The following is a 20,321-nucleotide window of genomic DNA, read 5'->3' on the forward strand; positions in this document are numbered from 1 at the left end:
GATCTGCGCATGCGTTTAAAACTGACAGCTGAGCTGTTTCAGACTGCGCATGCGTGGTCCGAGTGCACCGTTGACATGGATACAAAGTTGACTCCTGGTTGAGTGGAAGTTTTCAGGGCGCTTATTGTGTGTTTGTATTTAAAATAAAATAAAAACCAAAACTAAATTTAAATACATAAACTTTTACATGTTTTAGTTTTAATGGACCAGTTTTAATGACACACCTGTGCATGAACCAGTTTTAACCAGTCTGCGCCATGTCTCACAGGTTAGTACTATGTTTATTTATTTTTATATTTAATATATATTATAATATTTTATATGCATTAAATATTGTATTAGTATATTGTATTAAATACTTGTTCTGCAGTGGCATATAGTAAAAATGATTAAAACATTAGTTCCAGGCTGCTTCACATTGATATTTATTATTTATTTTGTGACCTTCAATGTTCTACAATCTATCTGTCAAGAACGAATTAAAAGTACATTTTAGTTGTAAAAGTGCCAATATTTAAACCTATTTTAGTACATTGTATTAAATAAATCAACAAATAGTTTATTAAATGTAAATGAATGTATTTGTAAGTTTGTTTATTAGGATTTTAACGTCATGTTTTACACTTTGGTTACATTCATGACAGGAACGGTAGTTACTCATCACACAAGATTCATCAGTTCACAAGGTTATCAAACACACTCATGGACAATTTTGTATTCCCAATTCACCTCACTTGCATACCTTTGGACTGTGGGAGGAAACCGGAGCACCCGGAGGAAACCCACGCAGACACAGGGAGAACATGCAAACTCCACACAGAAAGGACCTGGACCGCCCCGCCTGGAGACCTTCTTGCTGTGAGGTGACGGTGCTACCCACTTAGCCTTCGTGCCGCCCTGTGTTTGTAAACAAGAACAAATATACCAAACAACCTTGTATGTAAGTTATGAATATGCTGGCACCAACATCACATCACTTTTACAGCCTTGTGAACACAGTGGCTCGGTGGGTAGCACTGTCGCCTCACAGTAAGAAGGTCCTGGGTTCGGTCCCAAGGTGGTGTGGTCCAGGACCTTTCTGTTTCCTCCCACAGTACAAAGACGTGCTGTCAGGTTAATTGGAGACACTAAATTGTCCATGACTTTGATATTAAACTTGTGAACTGATGAATCTTGTGTAATGAGTAACTACAGTTTTCTTATATGAACTAGTGGAGAAAATGTTCAGTTCTGTGTCCTGTGTGTTTGGTGCCAACATAAATTACAATCGTTTGTTACAATCGTTACAATCGTTTGTGATTTTACATTGTACATGATGCTTCAACCTTGTCCACCTGTCTTACATTCTGTTTTCAAAATTGTACAGAAATAGTTTTGAACTTGTCGGTGTTTTACCGCTGCACCATTATGTCGCAATTTAAAATAATACAAATTCTAATAGTAATAGTTTATTCATTTGGAAATATTAATGAAACAGCTTTTTACAGATCAAGCTACCTTGGAACAGTGTTAGATCTACTCAGGATTAATCTATCTACCTATCCATCCATCCATCTAAAATAAGTATGTGTGTTTTGCAGTACCTATAACACACTCTGGACTGAAGCTCAGGAGGAACTGGATGACCTTTTAGGCCAGGAGCTTCCCTCAGCACCCCCGCGCCCGGAGAAAGACCGCATGGTGTTCTTCCAGCGTCTCACCAACCTCTACGTGCGCTACGTCCAGATCTTCAGGAAGCTGGAAGAGGCGTACGATCAGATCGTTCACCCGCAGAAGAGAAGGCTGATCCGGAGCGTGCTGGACGGCGTGATGGGACGAGTCCTTGAGCTCAAAAACGAGATGGTGGAGAAGGATTTCTCCGAGTACCATTACATGGACGACGTCATCCAGGATTTAAAAATGACCCCCGTACGTATGCGGGGTTTTTGGTTCTCAAAGCTCATATTTAATTTTAGAATCACTGAAATACTGTGATATATTAGAAATATCAGAAGGTTGCAGGTTCAGTTCCCACTACTACTACCAAGTTGCCACTTTTGTACCTCTGAGCAAGGCCCTTAACCCTCATTCTTTTGGTTGTATTTGGTCACAATTGTAAGTTGCTTATTGTGGGCAGTGGTAGCTCAGTAATAAGGTACTGGATTAGCAATCAGAAGGTTGCAGGTTCCATTCCTACTACTACCAAGTTGCCACTGTTGGACCCCTAAGCAAGGCCCTTAACTCTCATTGCTTGGATTGTATTTGGTCACAATTTTAAGTTTGCTTATTATTGACAGTGGTTGCTCAGCGATATGGTCCTGGGCAGTTGTAGCCTAGTGGTTAAGGTACTGGACTAGTAATCAAAAGGTTGCTGGTTCAAGCCCCACCACTGCCAGGTTGCTGCTGCTGGGCCCTTGAGCAAGGCCCTTAACCCTCAATTGCTCAGATTGTATACTGTCACACTACTGAAAGTCGCTTTGGATAAAGGCATCTGCTAAATGCCGAAAATGTAAATGTCCTGGACTAGCAATCATAAGGTCGCAAGTTCAAGCCCCACCACTGTGAGGTTGCCACTGTTGGCCCACAACTGCTTGCATTGTATTCAGTCTCAGGTGTAAGTCGCTTTGGGTAAAGTGCCATAAAATGCCATTAATGTAAATGTATTCAGGGTACTAAATAGTGATCAGTTGCCACTGTTGGGCCCCTGATTAAGGCCCTTAACCCTCAATTGCTTGCATTTTATTCAGTCACATGTGTAAGTTGCTTTGGATAAAGGCGTCCACTAAAATGTAATTGATGTAAATGTGTTCAGTGTAGTAATTAGTGACCAGTGGTAGCTCAGCAGTTACAGTACTGGATTTCAGAGCAATCCGAGGGTCACAGGTTTAGGCCCCACTACCACCAAGTTGCCACTTTTGGACCCTTAAGCAAGGGCCCTTATGCATGTTCAAATTATTGAGACTTCAAGACTGCCATGATGTATATCTATGTAAACGTTATTCATAGCAGTGTTGTTACAGATTGCTTTTTTACCATATCACCCCCTAACTGATGGTGCCCACCCACATTTTGTCATTGCAGGAGGACCTGGAGATACCCATCCCACGGTATTTCATCAGCGAGAAGAGCAAAGTCCTGGAGGAGCGAAGACAAATGCTGGAAAATGTGCTCAGCCAGATGGGAATCAGAGACAAACCAAAAGTGTGTATCAGTTCATTTAGGATTTTATAAATCAAACCTCTTGTTTTTAAGCTGTAATTTCTCCCTTAGGCCACTGGGGTGCGCACCTTGAGCCTGGAGGAGGCCGTTAAAACGATTCAGGTGTCTGAGCGGGCGCGGCAGGGTCGCTTGAGGGCGAAGTTCATGCAGGAGATCCAGAAGGACGAAGAGAGGCAACGGAGGCACAAGGAAAAGGACCCCGACGCGATTACGGCTAACGAGGCTGCAATTCGAATTCAGAAGGTATGGTCTACACCATGTGGCCAAAAGTATGTGGACACCTGACAAAGACCCGGTTGGTCATTCTATTACAAAACCATGGACTCTAATATGAAACTGCCCCTCCTTTTGCAGTTATAACAGCCTCATTTTATCAGGAAAGGCATCACACAGGATTTTGTGGGAATTTGTGCCCACTCACATTTACATTTACATTTACATTTTCAGCATTTAGCGGATGCTTTTATCCAAAGCGACTTACAGTTGTGACAGTATACAATGTAAGCAATTAGGGGTTAAGGGCCTTGCTCAAGGGCCCAACAGTGACAACCTGGCAGAGGTGGGGCTTGAACCGTCAACCTTCTGATTACTAGTCCAGTACTTTAACCACTAGGCTCGACTGCCCTATTACATTACATTTGCGGCATTTAGAAGATGCTTTTATCCAATTAAGGGTTAAGGGCCTTGCTCAGGGGCCCAACAGTGGCAACTTGGCGATGGTGGGACTTGAACCGGCAACCTCGTGATCACTAGTCCAGTACCTAATCCGCCGAGCTACCACTGTCCCACTCACCATTAATTCAAAGGGCTTGGATGGCAACTAAAGTCCTAATGCATCCCAAACGTGTGTAATAGGGTTGAGCTCAAGCCTCCATACCAAATATCACAGCATATCATATAGGGACCTGGCTATGAGTAAGAATGGGATCCCCACTGTCCTCAGTTTGGGGAAGGTCCTTTCCTGTTCTAGCATGACTGTTCCCATATGCACAAAGCCAGGTCCATGAAGACATGGTCTAAAAAGTGTTTGGTGTGGAGGAACTCCAGTGGAAGTGGAATGTTTGTGAACCAGGCCGTCTCCTCCAACATCAGCGCATGGCTTTACAAATGATTTTCCCTACAAATGAGCACAAATTCCAACAGACACACCCCAGAATCGTGTGGAAAGAACTCTGTTAGCCCCCTGGTTTTGTAATGGGATGTCCTACAAGTATATGAGAAGGATATAATAAGTATAATATACACTGATCAGCCATAACATTAAAACCACCTCCTTGTTTCTACACTCACTGTCCATTTTATCAGCTCCACTTACCATATAGAAGCTCTTTGTAGTTCTACAATTACTGACTGTACTTTATCTGTTTCTCTACATGCTTTGTTACCCCCTTTCATGCTGTTCTTCAATGGTCAGTACCCCAACAGGACCACCACAGAGCAGGTATTATTTAGGTGGTGGATCATTCTCAGCACTGCAGTGACACTGACATGGTGGTGGTGTGTTAGTGTGTGTTGTGCTGGTATGAGTGGAGTTTTTAAACACCAAAAATATCCAGCCGACAGCGCCCCGTGGGCAGCGTCCTGTGACCACCGATGAAGGTCTAGAAGATGACCGACTCAAACAGCAGCAATAGATGAGCGATCGTCTCTGACTTTACATCTACAAGGTGGATGAACTAGGTAGGAGTGTCTAATAGAGTGGACAGTGAGTGAACAAAGTATTTAAAAACTCCAGCAGCGCTGCTGTGTCTGATCCACTCATACCAGCACAACACACACTAACACACCACCACCATGTCAGTGTCACTGCAGTGCTGAGAATCATCCACCTGGGTTCATTTCCCAGGTCGAGCAGTCCAGGTCCTTTCTGTGTGGAGTTTGCATGTTCTCCCCGTGTCTCTGTGGGTTACAGTACAGCAACATGTAAATGAGGTAAATTGGAGAAACTAAAGTCCCCCTAGGTATGTGTGTGTGTGAATGTGTGTATGCATGTTTGCCCTGTGATGGACTTGCGACCACTCCTGGGTTTGTCCTGCTTTTCGCTCAGTGAATTGCACTTTTCCCAACAAATGGGCACAAATTCCAACAGACACACCAAAGAATTTTGTGGAAAGCTAAAGGACGTGAGGTCGCAACTCTGTTAGTAACCCCTAGGTATGAGTGTGTGAATGTGTGTATGCGTGTTTGCCCTGCGATATATTCGCGACCACGCCAGAGAGTTTCCTGCATTTCTCCCAGTGAATTGCACCCACTGAACCCTGAATAGGATAAAATGATGGTAAAACAGACTAAAACAGAATAAATGAATAAATACAGTATTTGAACACAAACTATGAGTGAATCCACAGACCTGCATAAATAAGGAGTGAAGATAAACTGCTTTTGTCACCATCTCTACAGGTCTGGAAAGGTTTTAATCAGAGGAAGAAAACAAAGCGGGAACGTGAGGAGGAAATGATTTTTCTGGGCATGGTGGGTTTAACACATCACCTGAGACACTTGCATGTGACATAGTTGTACATATACTGTATGTTAATGTAATGGTGTCAAAAAAAGTTAAAATCATTTCAGAAATTCTAACATAAAAATGACCAACAGATGGAGCCACGCCCTTGTGTAATGAGCATTACTTCTCTCCACTGTCTCTGTGCCCTCTGAAGGTCATGGAACCCAGCCTCACCCAGCCTTCAGCTGCCACGGAGCTCACCAGAGCCGGTAAAGCCCTGAGGAGGGTCAGACAAGAGGAACACAAGGAGGAATACCAAAACGCTCAGATCTCCATCACAAAGAGCCTGAGAGAAATGGAGGGTCCTGATATGAAGGAAACCATGAAGGATCAGATCAGACAGTGGTTCATCGAGTGCCAGTGAGTGTAATATAAAAAAAGTACAAAATGTAATAGTTTAATAAATAAATCGACAATGTTTGCATTGTTTTTCAAAGGTATCACACTAATCACATTGTAAAATGTATTGATCACATTAGTGTAGTGCAATGATCACATTATTGCCCTGTATGCTGGAGCAGGTTCACTTTATAGAAGTGCAGATATAAGACCAGATAATTATTGTGATGGTGATTGGTTCAGATCAGAGATGTTCACAAGTCACAAAATACGAGTCCGAGTCGAGTCACGAGTCTTTAAACTAGAGTCCGAGTCAATATAATAAACACAAAACATATATTGGAAATGTAGCGTAGAAATAAACTAATAATCTGTACGTTCAGATAAAAACAACAACAGATTAGCGAGTGTATTTAGCCGTTTTACTTCGTGCCTTTACTTTCCTCCTCATTGTGTAAATGAATGTAATTTCTGTAACAAGAAGGTTCCAGTTAAAAGCTTCAACTGATACGTTTTGTTTTCCTTTACGGCACAGCGGCCAAAATCCCAAACACAGCAAAAACATCATAACCGCTGCTTACCTTAGCTTCTGTTCTTCCAGATGCTATTACATTTATAAGCGTGCGTCCCATTAGGAACAGAATCCGTTATTTTGTAAATGTGCTTATAATTAAAAACCTCCAAACTTTTCCCGGTCGTGAAGTAAAACAGGAAGTGGTTAGAAAGCCGATCGAGCGTTTCATTACCACGTCATCTGTGTGACGCAAACTGAATAAATGCAAATAACAGCATTTCTTACTAACAATTACAATCAGAAGCTCTGATTGGTTCAGAAAGCGGTTCTTACAATTATTAGCGCCGATTCTGTAGGAGCGTTCCATTCACATTAGTTGTTACTGTGAAGTGCACTACGTAGGGTATTCCACCATTTTAAGTGAGATTCATATTTAAAGGAGGGAGTACGGAGCGCCGCTTCATCACTACGCCGGAAGCTGGCTAGAACATTTACCCATTGCGTGCACTGCGGGTTAAGTCCACAAGTCATTTATTGCGAGTCTGAGTCGAGTTTGAAGTCGCTGTGTGTGCGACTTATGTGCGACTCGGACTCGAGTCCCCATCTCTGGTTCAAAGTAAAAAAAATACAGGGCATGAGTCTGTGAACTCGTATTATCTGTGTTCAGTACTCTTGGTTTTTGTGTGTCGTCTTTTTGTACAGTGATGCAACTGGTTCCTTTCCTGACTATCCCGATGAGGAAGACGGTGGTTCTGCCCTCATATTTGCTGAGAAAACACCAGAGCAGGTAGAATCACCCAGAGATATAAAAGCTGGGCATGCCTGATTTCTATAAATAATGAATAATTATTGTGTGGCACGGTGGCTAAGTGGGACACCTCGCAGCGAGAAGGTCCTGGGTTTCTATCCCCAGGCGGGGCGGTCCGGGTCCTTTCTGTGTGGAGTTTGCATGTTCTCACCGTGTGTCTGCGTGTGTTTCCTCCGGTTTCCTCCCACAGTCTAAAAACATGCAGTCAGGTTAATTAAAGACACTAAATTGCCCTGTAGGTGAATGGGTGTGTGTATGAGTGTGTCCAGGGTGTTACTGTGTGCCTTGCGCCCATTGAAAACCTGGGATAGGCTCCAGCACCCCCTCACAACCCTGATTGGATAAGCGGTTAAGATAGTGAGTGAGTGAATTCATAATTATTTTCTACGGTATTGTTGATCAGCTCTCGGTTAAAAGCGTGTTTTGCTTCAGGTGAATCTGTAATCTGTGCGTCTGACTGCAGATGATGAAAGAGTTGGCGGCTCAAGAAGAGGAGGAAGCCAACAAAAAGCCAAAAGGAAAAGAAGAACCAAGTAAAAAAGGGAAGGAAAAAGGGAAGGAAGGAGAGGAGGTGAGCACATCTTAATCTCTGGTGCATAATCCAGATTTCTGTTCCACGTACAGGCTGAAGAATCGAGATCTCTAGTTAACACACCAGTACAGAGGATTTGTTTGCATTTATTTGCACTTTTTGCTGCTAGATGTGATGCAACTGGTTATTAGGTGAAAGGAAACATGCAATAACAGAGACAGTCAGAAGGGGGCAATAACCTTTCATTTGTTTAGCATAGTTAGTGGTTTCTAACTAACGGTTACTGGTTTTCTTCCAGGAAGAAGAACCCGGATTAAAGCTGCTGCCGTCTGCGTTTCTATCAGAGCTTCAGAACGACCACAAAACATTTACAGGCAAGTTTAAATGAAAGAATGGAAGCATTTCATGTCATAATGATGCCTGCATGTCCACAACAGTCCTAATTCACTATTTATAGTTTCTTGTTTCGCAAAGCCAGAAGGTCCTGGGTTTGATTCCCAGGCGGGGCGGTCCGGCTCCCTTCTGTGTGGAGTTTGCATGTTCTCCCCGTGTCTGTGTGGGTTTCCTCCGGGAGCTCCGGTTTCCTCCCACAGTCCAAAAACATGCAGTCAGGTTAATTGGAGACACTGAATTGCCGTTTAGGTGAATGTGTGTGTGTGTGTTTTGTCCATGAATGGTCCAGGTGAATCGTTGTTACACACAGACACACACACACACACACACACACAACAACAACAATTATTTTAGGAATAAATACTCTTATTCATTACGACTGCTTCATCAGGGTCGCGGTGTGTGTGATTCACTTGGCAGAACACTCATACACTGATCAGCCATAACATTAAAACCACCTCCTTGTTTCTACACTCACTGTCCATTTTATCAGCTCCACTTACCATATAGAAGCACTTTGTAGTTCTACAATTACTGACTGTAGTCCATCTATTTCTCTACATGCTTTGTTACCCCCCTTTCATGCTGTTCTTCAATGGTCAGGACCCCCACAGGACCACTACAGAGCAGGTATTATTTAGGTGGTGGATGATTCTCAGCACTGCAGTGACACTGACATGGTGCTGGTGTGTTAGTGTGTGTTGTGCTGGTATGAGTGGATCAGACACAGCAGCGCTGCTGGAGTTTTTAAATACTGTGTCCACTCACTGTCCACTCTATTAGACACTCCTACCTAGTCGGTCCACCTTGTAGATGTAAAGTCAGAGACGATCGCTCATCTACTGCTGCTGTTTGAGTCGGTCATCTTCTAGACCTTCATCAGTGGTAACAGGACGCTGCCCACGGGGCGCTGTCGGCTGGATATATTTGGTTGGTGGACTATTCTCAGTCCAGCAGTGACAGTGAGGTGTTTAAAAACTCCAGCAGCGCTGCTGTGTCTAATCCACTCATACCAGCACAACACACACTAACACACCACCACCATGTCAGTGTCACTGCAGTGCTGAGAATGATCCACCACCTAAATAATACCTGCTATGTGGTGGTCCTGTGGGGGTCCTGAGCATTGAAGAACAGGGTGAAAGGGGGTAACAAAGTATGTAGAGAAACAGATGGACTACAGTCAGTAATTGTAGAACTACAAAGTGCTTCTATATGGTAAGTGGAGCTGATAAAAATGGAAAGTGAGTGTAGAAACAAGGAGGTGGTTTTAATGTTATGGCTGATCTGTGTACCTAGGGGCAATTTTAGTAGTTTCAATTAACCTGACTGCATGTTTTTGGACTGTGAAAGGAAATCGGAGCACCAGGAGGAAACCCCTACACAGACAGGGAAAATATGCCAGACTGTTCCACCTGGGAATCGAACCCAGGGCCTTTTGGCTTTGAGGTGACAGTGCTACCCACCAAGCCACCTGAGAACATACTTGGTGACTTGTATGTTCTCAGAAATGACTTTAAGTTGTATAAGGATTGGGTGAAATTCATGAACCTGTAAGCAAACGAGGCTTAAAGACGATTAAAAACCATTGGCAATGTGAGCAGCTCATTTACCTGCCTGTGTTTTACCATAGAGAACATGTACACACAGTCTAAGTATCACAATGTAGACAGTAAAATGAAACGTTTAATCCACCGTGGGCTCTGTCTCATTCACAGACGTCTGGCAGAATCGAGACGAGTCCAAGAACTTCAACCAAAGACATGAAACAGAACTCATCAAAGAGGAGAAGAGGAAGGAGATCGAGGCAGAAATACGACTGCAGGTGATTGGTGGATCACTGACTTCCTACTGCTTTATTAATATCACAGCGCAAGGTTAGCGGCTCTCAGTGTCACTGCAGTGCTGAGAATGATCCACCACCTAAATAATACCTGCTCTGTGGGGGTCCTGACCATTGAAGAACAGCATGAAAGGGGGTAACAAAGCATGCAGAGAAACAGATGGACTACAGTCAGTAATTGTAGAACTACAAAGAGCTTCTATATGGTAAGTGGAGCTGATAAAATGGACAGTGAGTGTAGAAACAAGGAGGTGGTTTTATGTTATGGCTGATCAGTGTAGGTCAGTACAGGTGTTTAAACAGGTTTGAGCAGAGCTGCTCTTTGCTGCGATATTTATTTATTAGGATTTTAACATCATGTTTTACACTTTGGTTACATTCGTGACAGAAACGGTAGTTACTCATTACACAAGATTCCACAAGATGGAAAACATCGGCCTAAAAAGGGGGCTGGGTCTTCGCCGCTGCGTAAGGACCATGGTTGGTAGCCCGAAGTGCCTTTGGAGAAATTGAAGAAACGAGGAGATCAGTGTGTGACTCATACGCAAGACCGGCCTCGAGCGTGAATCCACCGAAGTACGGGCGAATAAGAAGGGGTCGGTGGACTGCACATGCGTCATATCACTGTGTAATGGTCCATCCTAGATGCCTCCGAGCCCAGAGAAGTCGACGCCGCTTCTGGACATGTTTAACACGAGGCTTCTTTTTTGCACAGTAAAGTGTTAAGTATGATTTGTGCAGTAACTCTGTATTGTAGAGCTTGATAAAGGTTTGATAAACGAATCCCTCACCCATGTGGTTATATCAGCTAGTGTTGAGTGGAGGTTCTTGTTGCGACGCCGTCTGAGGGATGGAAGATCGCGAGCGTTCAGATTAATCTTGCACCCTCGACCTTTACACACTGAAATTCCTCCTGATTCCTTAAGTGGTTTAATGATATTCTGCACTGTAGAGGGAGAAATACAGTAATCGGCCTTTCCTGGATGCTGCTTTTGTACCAAACCATGATCACAATCACCTGTTTAAAATCACATAATTATTTAGTTTTTTCACCTCATTACTAGCCCTAAATTGCCCCCATCCCAACTTTTTTTGGAATGTGTTGCAGGTCTAAAATGCAGGAATGGATGTTTATTAATAAATTAAATGAAGTTGAGCAGATAAAAGATGAAATATCTCAGCTTCATCCTGTCTGACATCAAATAAATGTCAAAGTAAATGTAAGAAACTCTGTGTTTTTATTTTATTAGCACTTTCCATATTGTCCCAACTTTTTCTGATTCAGGGTTGTAATAAAAAATACAAAAATGCTTTCATTTTCTGCTTGACTTTCTAAATCTCTGAGCTGGTTGTTTTTTATAGACGTCGTTGCCTTTATGCTGTCTGTGCAGGTGGACGAGCTGATGAGGCAGGAACTCGCTAACTGGAAGTTGGCGATGGATGGAGATAAAGGTGGCAAAGGCAAGGCTTCAGGAAAGGTCTGCTGAATTAAAGTCATGATTACTTTAGAACCAAAAAACAATGAAATAAAAGCACATAAACACAAAATGAACTTGTACAAGAACGCCCCCTTGTGGAGGATTTATATTACATCTGTTAAACCACAGTGGGACCAGATTGAGAGTCGATTAAGTATCAGTGAGGAGAATTTCTGTTTTGTCAGCGTTTCGTTTGAGAAAATTGTGTGAAAACCAGGCTCGTAGTTTAGTCAAACAGTCAGAGAGAGAGAGAGAGAGAGAGGAGGAAGAATATCATCAGGTGAGGTGGACAGGTAAAGCTGGGTGTCATCCGCATAACAATGGAATTTAATATTGTATTTTCTAAGGATCTGACCAATTGGATGGAGTGTTGTGTTAGTTTGTGTTTAATTTCTCCTGTTGTAGGATTGGCCGCCAGGTCCTAGTGGGTAAGGGTTGAAGCCGATGGGGTTACTAGGTCAACCAGCTGGGGTTTTTAACCTTCACCGCGTGTGTAAATATTTCTTGTGTGTGCAAATAAAGCAAAAGTACTGGAACTTGGACTCTTGAGCTTCTGTCCTCCTTGCAGGTCTCCCAGTCTTGGCACAACCTACCTTACTCCTTTTTACGTGGAGGTAGATAATAAATAAAAGAGGCCTCAGAACAGAGCCTTGGGGAATGCCATGAGTAATAGGAGACAATATCATGAGAGAACGCTATACTGAAAAAAAGTAAACTCTGATGTTTATATACTTGTTCACTGGTTGACTAACTTGAGTAAATTGTTAAAGTAAATGTTATCCAGCACCTTAGTACAAAAAAAAAAAGCTTTTTTTTCTTTGACCCTGCGCGGACGACTGAGGGGAGGTTTATTATGAGAGAACGCTGTACTGGAAGTGTGCGAGCTGTAATAAAGTTGTGGAATAACTTTGATTGTTGGTCTTGTGTCGAGTAACAGATCGGACTGCTAATATGTGCTTTGTATTTTTATGTTAGCAATCATATTAGCAGTTAAGCTAATCGTGTTCCAGAAGAGGAAATAATTGTGGTTTTCCAAATGAATAACTTTTATTTTTGTATCTTCACAGAAAAAGAAAACATCCAAGAGTGCAAAGAAGAAAAAGAAAGACAAAGACCTCACAGCCGATAGGTGATCGTTACAATCCGTGTCTTTCTTTTGAGTCATGTTTTGGTAAAGCTTTGTATGTATTGTAGGGGTGTGTCTGAAAATCTAGTGAGCTGCCTTGCTGCCTAATGTCTACCTGACCAGCTGCCTCAGTAGAGAGGGTTCTAATAACACATGGAACTCGTAATCAGATTATTTAGATGCTCTACTTATACAGAGATTACAGTGATTACACCTTACTAAGCTAACACAGTTAGCCTCAGGCATTTCAAACCAACAGGCTGAGGAGGCACAACCCGCTAGCACGCCAGCTAACGCTAACGTCTCCTGAATTTACAAATAAACGACACTCGTATAATTACACCTTTATACAGATTAAACATCAACGAGAATTTATGAACATGTGAAAAGAACTCTGTTGGTTGCTTCACTTTTCATTCGTCCGACATGTTTGTCATTTTTTGTGAGAAAAGTCGTGCCGCACTGAATGCTGGGATTGCCCTCAGCGCTTATTAAGTGTCGGACGCTCCCTCGTTATTCAGTCAGATCATCACTCAGAATTAAGGCGCCTCAGTAGGAGCATTTTAAGGAATCTAAGAGTTTAGACACGCCCTCTTCTCGGGGGTGTAGGATGTAGAGAGATCAACAGGTTTTCACACAGACACAAAATGTATTTTTTCTGATCAGGAGTGTTGAGACTCTGTATGAGGAGCTGGTGGAGAAGGGACTGTTAAAACCAGCAGACGACGTTAAACTACAGGATTATCTCGGTAAGAACATCATTTCAGACCACGTGTGTCATTGTGTTCAACTTCCTCTCCGATTTGACTGATAATTAAAATTTCTTCTGTCGTTCCTGTCATGAATGTAACCAAAGTTTGTAAAACATGACGTTATAGTTCTAATAAATAAATAAATGATTCATCTGGGTCTGATTTTGTTTTGATCACAAAAACCAGCCACTGTAACAAGGGTGTGTGGATTTTTATATCCGCTGTAAATAGTTTACAAAATAATTTTTTCTTCAGGTTAGATTAGTGTAAAATCATGTTTTGTTTAGTGATCTGAAATCATTCAGTGTGATATTATGTAATAACAGAACAAGTCTGTTACAAGTCTGTTACTTTTTCACATTACTGTACACTGATCAGCCATAACATTAAAACCACCTCCTTGTTTCTACACTCACTGTCCATTTTATCAGCTCCACTTACCATATAAAAGCACCTTGTAGTTCTACAATTACTGACTGTAGTCCATCTGTTTCTTTCATGCTGGTCTTCAATGGTCAGAACTCTCCCAGGACCACCACCTAAATAATACCTGCTCTGACTATTGACGAACAGGGTGAAAGGGGGCTAACAAAGCATGCAGAGAAACAGATGGACTACAGTCAGTAATTGTAGAACTACAAAGTGCTTCTATATAGTAAGTGAAGCTGATAAAATGGACAGTGAGTGTAGAAACAAAGAGGTGGTTTTAATGTTATACCTTATCAGTGTATATTCACTGTGTTTTAAATGTAAATGTTAAGTGAGTGATGCCTGATTGATGAACGGAGCTCTGTGATGGTTTTAGGTGATTACAGCTACCTCGGAACTACTTTGCGGCAGACAGACATCGAGCCCATGCCCTCATTATCAGATGTACGCCAGGTTCTGGCTCTGTACGCTGTTTTACCACTGGGTAAGAAATTCTGTGAAATATATACAGTTAAAAATAAACATGTTTGTGTTTAGTGAATATGTTCACTTTACATTTACATGGAATGTTTTGGACTCCTGATTCCCTTTAAATTAACCCCACTGGACACTTTTGTGATGAACTGCCCAATAATACTGTCTGAGCCCAACATTTGGAGGGGGAAGGGGCTCCTTATTAATACTCATGCTTCTAAAGCAGGAAGCTTTAGAACAAGCTCAATTAAAAATAATAACAATAATATTAATAATAATAATAAGTACAACCCCAAATCAGAAAAAGTTGGGACAGAAAGAAAATGTAAATAATAAAATAAAACACAGAGTTTCTTACATTTACTTTGACTTTTATTTGATGTCAGACAGGATGAACCTGAGATATTTCATGTTTTATCTGCTCAACTTCATTTCATTTATTAATAAACATCCGTTCCTGCATTTCAGGCCTGCGACACATTCCAAAAACAGTTGGGACGGGGGGAATTTAGGGCTAGTAACGAGGTTAAACACTAAATAATGATGTGATTCTAAACAGGTGATTGTGATCATGGTTTGGTACAAAAGCAGCATCCAGGAAAGGCTGAGAGTCTCTGATGAGTAAAGATGATCAGAGGATCCAGTTTGTCCACAAATGTCCACAAATTTGCATGTTCTCCCTCTACAGTGCAGAATATCATTAAATCATTCAAGGAAACAGGAGGAATTTTAGTACGTAAATGCAGAGAGTGCAAGATTAACCCGAACGCCCGTCCCTTAGACGGCGCTGCATCAAGAACCTCCACTCAACACTAGCTTATATAACCATATGGGTGAGGGATTACTTAAGCAAACTCTTTTTGGAATGTGTTGCAGGCCTGAAATGCAGGAATGGATGTTTATTAATAAATGAAATGAAGTTGAGCAGATTAAAGATGAAATATCTCAGGTTCATCCTGTCTGACATCAAATAAATGTCAAAGTAAATGTAAGAAACTCTGTAAGTTGTAATATGTGGTGTCCTTTTCCAAATCCAGTTTAGTTTTTGTAATATCTGTGTTTATGCTTATAAATACTTATTTTAGATTATATTCAAATACAGTATGTGTGTACATGTAAACAGATAGAAAGATTGTTATTGATATACCTGTATATCAACAACAACAACAGACAACAGACACAGAACAACAGACAAAAATTAGAGTAAAATATGAGGGAAAGAATATTCATGCACTGAAAGAATGGGAAAGAAAAAGAAACATTTGAATACTAGTCTCCTCTCACTGCTTGTAATGTTATCAAATCTTTACAAGTAATTGATTTTAAATTACCCAACAGGTAGTCTATTCCAAAGCTCCTAAAGATTTCTTACTGTTCCTTGTGTTTTTGGAGGTTCCCAGGTGCTCCATGAGAAGACCCCTCTGGTGAAGGCCATCCTGCTGGTGGGACCCTCAGGCGTAGGGAAGAAGATGCTGGTTCACGCGATCTGTCAGGAAACGGGAGCAAACTTGTTTGATCTGTCTCCTTTAAACCTGGCTGGGAAATATCCAGGCAAGAGCGGCCTCCAGATGATGCTGCACATGGTGTTTAAGGTAAAGCCGTCCAACAGCATGTGCAAGTAATGCCTTCCCTATAAACATCAGTACTCAAGCTTATCTTGTACTTATCAGTACTCATCCTGGGCGTACTTAATGTTGAGGAGCATCTAGGCAAAGTCTTTTTTGGGGACGTCCCCACTTGTTTTAGCAAGTCAAAACCAAGTCTCATTCTGCAAGTCTAAGTAAGAGAGTGTAGGTGCTAGACTGGCCTGCCTGCAGTCCAGCTCAGTCTCTTGTTGAAATTGTGCGGATCATTAGTGCAGTATATGAAATTCAGGTCAAATTAAATTCAGAGGACTTTATGGACTGGTGTCTGCAGAACCACCTCCAGATAAACGTGGGAAGACCAAAGAGCTGGTGGTGGATTTCCGTAGGTGCAGACACCCCCTGCCACCAGTGACCAGTGAACATCCAGGGAATGGACATTGAGAGAGTGGATAGTACCTGGGTGTTCACTTCAACAACAAACTGGACTGGTCAGTTAACACTACTGCACTTTATAATAAAGGTCAGAGCAGACTCTACCTACTTAGGAGACTGCGGTCATTTGGAGTGTGGGGGCCACTCCTGAGGACTTTCTTTGACACAGTGGTGGCATCAGCCATCTTTTATGGAGTGGTATGCTGGGGCAGCAGCATCTCTACGGCAGACAGGAAGAGACTAGACAAACTCATTAAGAGGGCCGGCTCTGTCCTGGGGAGCCCCTTAGACCCAGTGCAGGCGGTGGGAGACAGGAGGATGTTAGCCAAGCTGGCATCCATGCTGGAGAACGACTCCCACCCCATGCATGAGACTCTGGCAGCACTGGGCAGCTCCTTCAGCGACAGGCTGCTTTACCCCAAATGTGTGAAGGAGCGGCATCACAGGTCCTTCCTTCCTGCTGCTGTTAGATTACAACCAGCACTGCTCCAGACAGATCACGTACACACACACTCTAAACCATACATAACAATGTGCAACATTCTTCATTTTTAACATGTGCAATTATTTGTAAATATTTTTTCCAGAGTTTGACTTTTCTTATTGATATTTGTCTATATTGTTATACATTTAACTGTCTATTTTTTGTACTGAGTGCCCTGCTATCCCTTTGCTGCTGCAACACTGCGAATTTCCCCACTGTGGGACTAATAAAGGATAATCTTATCTTATCTTGTCCTGTCCTGTCCTGTCCTGTCCTGTCCTGTCCTGTCCTGTCCTGTCCTGTCCATCATCTTATCTTAAAAGGATCTGCAAATAGTTGACATGGCTTTTGGAGCTGCTGTTCTGTGTTTTGTGCAGGTTGCCAGATTGCTGCAGCCCTCCGTGGTGTGGATCGGAGATGCCGAAAAAATGTTCTACAAGAAAGTACCGAAAGAGGAAAAAGAGGTGACCGCTAGCTACATCTAAAAATATTTTCCACAATAAATATATATAGAGATAGAAATGATTTCAGAAGTAAACGTTCCAAACGTCTCCTCCACAGTTAGATCCGAAGCGGCTGAAAAAAGATTTGCCCAAAATCCTTAAATCTATTAAAAGTGAAGATCGAGTTCTAATCGTGGGAACGACGGACAATCCACTGAGCGCCGACCTGAAAGCACTGAGCAAGATTTACACCAAGATCGTCCTCATACCTCGTCCAGACTACGCCTCCAGATACGGTACGGCATCCAAACACCAGGCTGTCACATGATGAGCGACTTGTGCTTCTTTTACCACAGCTTTAACCGTACGTTCTCTTTTTTGGACGTAAAAGTGCGTCCGGCCCGGATTTCTAGATCACCAAAAATGTCCGGGATTCAGCTTTTGTACAACCCCAAATCAGAAAAAGTTGGGACAGTATGAAAAATGCAAATAAAATAACCTGAGATATTTCATGTTTTATCTGCTCAATTTCATTTCATTTATTAATAAACATCCATTCCTGCATTTCAGGCCTGCAACACATTCCAAAAACAGTTGGGACAGTAAAGCATTTACCACTTAAGTAATCCCTTACCCATGTGGTTATATCAGCTAGTGTTGAGTGGAGGTTCTTGATGCGGCGCCGTCTGAGGGATGGAAGATCACGAGCGTTTGGGTTAATCTTGCACCCTCGACCTTTACACACTGAAATTCCTCCTGATTCCTTGAATGGTTTAATGATGTTCTGCACTGTAGAGGGAGAACATGCAAATCCCTTCCCATCTTTCTTTGAGCTTCATTGTTTTTAAACATTTCAATCATTTCAAACTGGATCCTCTGATCATCTTTACTCATCAGAGACGAGATGATTACAATCACCTGTTTAGAATCACATCATTATTTAGTTTTTTTTACCTTATTACGAGCCCTAAATTGCCCCCGTCCCAAGTGTTTTGGAATGTGTTGCAGGTCTGAAATGCAGGAATGGATGTTTATTAATAAATGAAATGAAGTATCTCAGGTTCATCCTGTCTGACATCAAATAAAAGTCAAAGTCAATGTAAGAAACTGTTTTTATTTTATTTGCATTTTCCATAGTGTCCCAACATTTTCCGATTTGGGGTTGTATATGATTCATGGGAAAAAATGCAGAAATGCTTTCTGCTGGCTGTACCACCAAGCGCAGAGCTTAAAATAATAAACACAGACAGTATTGATGGTTTATTTACATTTATTTAGTATGATGATGTATCATGGTTGCCGTGTGTGTTCCCGTAGTGATGTGGAAGGAGCTGATCAGGCGTAACGACGGCGACGTCTCCAGCGCTTTGGACCTCAGCTCCCTGGCTAAGATCACAGACGGGTACACGCAGGGTCACATGGTGCGCGTGGTGAGGGGGATCCTGACCGAGCGGCGGGTTCAACTGCTTCTGAAACAGCCTCTGATCGCGGCCGAGTTCGTCTCGCATCTCGCCAGGATCGAGCCGGTGTTCCAGGATGAAGAGGAGAATCTTAAAGTAAACAGGATTCCAGATTTATCTGTACAGTGTAGATGCATTAGAAACAAAAGTATTGGGACGCTCCTTCTAATTATTGAATTCATGAGTTTCGGTTGCCAACAGGTGTAATAAATCAATTATGTAAAGGTAACTATGTGCGTCCATCTTTGCAGGAACAGTTTAGGGAAGGCCAGGTCGCCAGTCCATCACAGGGTAGAAACCGGAACACCCGGAGGAAACCCACGCAAACACATAATGTTTAATTCAAAAAATCGAATAAACATTCAGTGTAATAAATATGTAATAACAAACACAATCAAAAGAGGCGATTACGTGTCGCTCAGGTGGAGCAGCTGTAAAATACGCTAGCACACCAGAGCTGGGATTTCGAATACCCTGTATCGAATCTCAGCTCTGCCATCCGGCTGGGCTGGGAGGCCACATGAACAACGATTGGCTGTTATTTACAGGGTGGGTAAGCCGGACCAAAATTCCTCATACCGGTGCAATTACGACCTCTGCTGGCTGATTGATGGCGTCTGCACAGAGACAAGGAATAATGCTGATCAGGGTGTGGCTCTCTTTACACAAGGCTGATCGGCATATGGACTCGCCTCGTGCAGGTGAAAAGAGGCAGTCGGTACTGCACACGTGTCGGAGGGGGCGTGTGTCAGTTGCGAAGCTCCTCAGTGAGCAGTGGAGGGTTGTATCGGTAGAGGTGAAGCGTAACGCAATCAGGGTAATTGGATACGACTAAATTAGGGGAGGAAACTGGGGGGAGAACAAGAGGGAAAAAAGGCGGTGATTACTTTTTCACAGATAGCAATTAAAACTAGTCCTGATTTGCTACAATCCTGAATAAAGGCAACCAGTTTGCGTCTCTGGCCGAATGTGTTTAGAAGGTTCGAATATTAAAATCCACACACACTTTATTAAATCAATGCCTTTGATCTTTACTGTGTTTGGTTGATTCGTGTTTCTGCAGAGCTGGTATTCTAAGACCCCTCTGGGTAAGAAGAGGGCGAGAGCTGCATTAGGGATGGACGGAGAGTCCGAGGTCCCGACGAAAGAAGCCAAAGACAAAAAGAAGAAAGGAAAGAAGTAACTCGGACACTCGGACGGAGACGCATCACATTCCTCGGTGCTCGGTGGTCAAAAATAAATGTGATTGTTTTGGCTGTGCATCATCCGGAGGTGCGAGGTCGTTCCTCTCGGGAGGGATTCTAGATTTATGTCGATATTTATTACACAGACACCCTGGAGCTATCAGATGAACACAGTGGGTACATTTTAGGTCTCCTGCACTGATCTGGGAATAATAATAATCACATTATTACTCTGTAAAGTCCTGGTCACTCTAAATGTTCGGATTCTCTGCCTAGAAGTGTGTTCGTTTTATTTGGTTTTGCAGCGACGAGTGCAAATAAAAGTTCCTCACAAATGTTA

The 20,321-nt window shown here is 42.5% G+C and overlaps 1 protein-coding gene across 1 annotated transcript; it reads left to right on the top strand.

Moving 5' to 3' along the window:
• Window positions 1-120: 120 nt before the first annotated feature.
• Window positions 121-20,321, top strand: zgc:153738 (uncharacterized protein LOC558115 homolog). Its single transcript, XM_062998849.1, has 19 exons — window positions 121-268; window positions 1,581-1,908; window positions 3,061-3,180; window positions 3,250-3,441; window positions 5,599-5,670; window positions 5,859-6,064; window positions 7,260-7,344; window positions 7,829-7,936; window positions 8,196-8,271; window positions 10,009-10,115; window positions 11,525-11,611; window positions 12,679-12,740; window positions 13,404-13,486; window positions 14,295-14,402; window positions 15,785-15,984; window positions 17,272-17,358; window positions 17,456-17,633; window positions 18,655-18,893; window positions 19,861-20,321. Exons 1-19 carry the CDS (start codon window positions 258-260, stop codon window positions 19,978-19,980), a joined length of 2,469 nt encoding a protein of 822 aa, XP_062854919.1. The 5' UTR covers window positions 121-257; the 3' UTR covers window positions 19,981-20,321.

The sequence above is a fragment of the Trichomycterus rosablanca genome, chromosome 7, assembly GCF_030014385.1.
Source record: "Trichomycterus rosablanca isolate fTriRos1 chromosome 7, fTriRos1.hap1, whole genome shotgun sequence".
Lineage (NCBI taxonomy): Eukaryota > Metazoa > Chordata > Actinopteri > Siluriformes > Trichomycteridae > Trichomycterus > Trichomycterus rosablanca.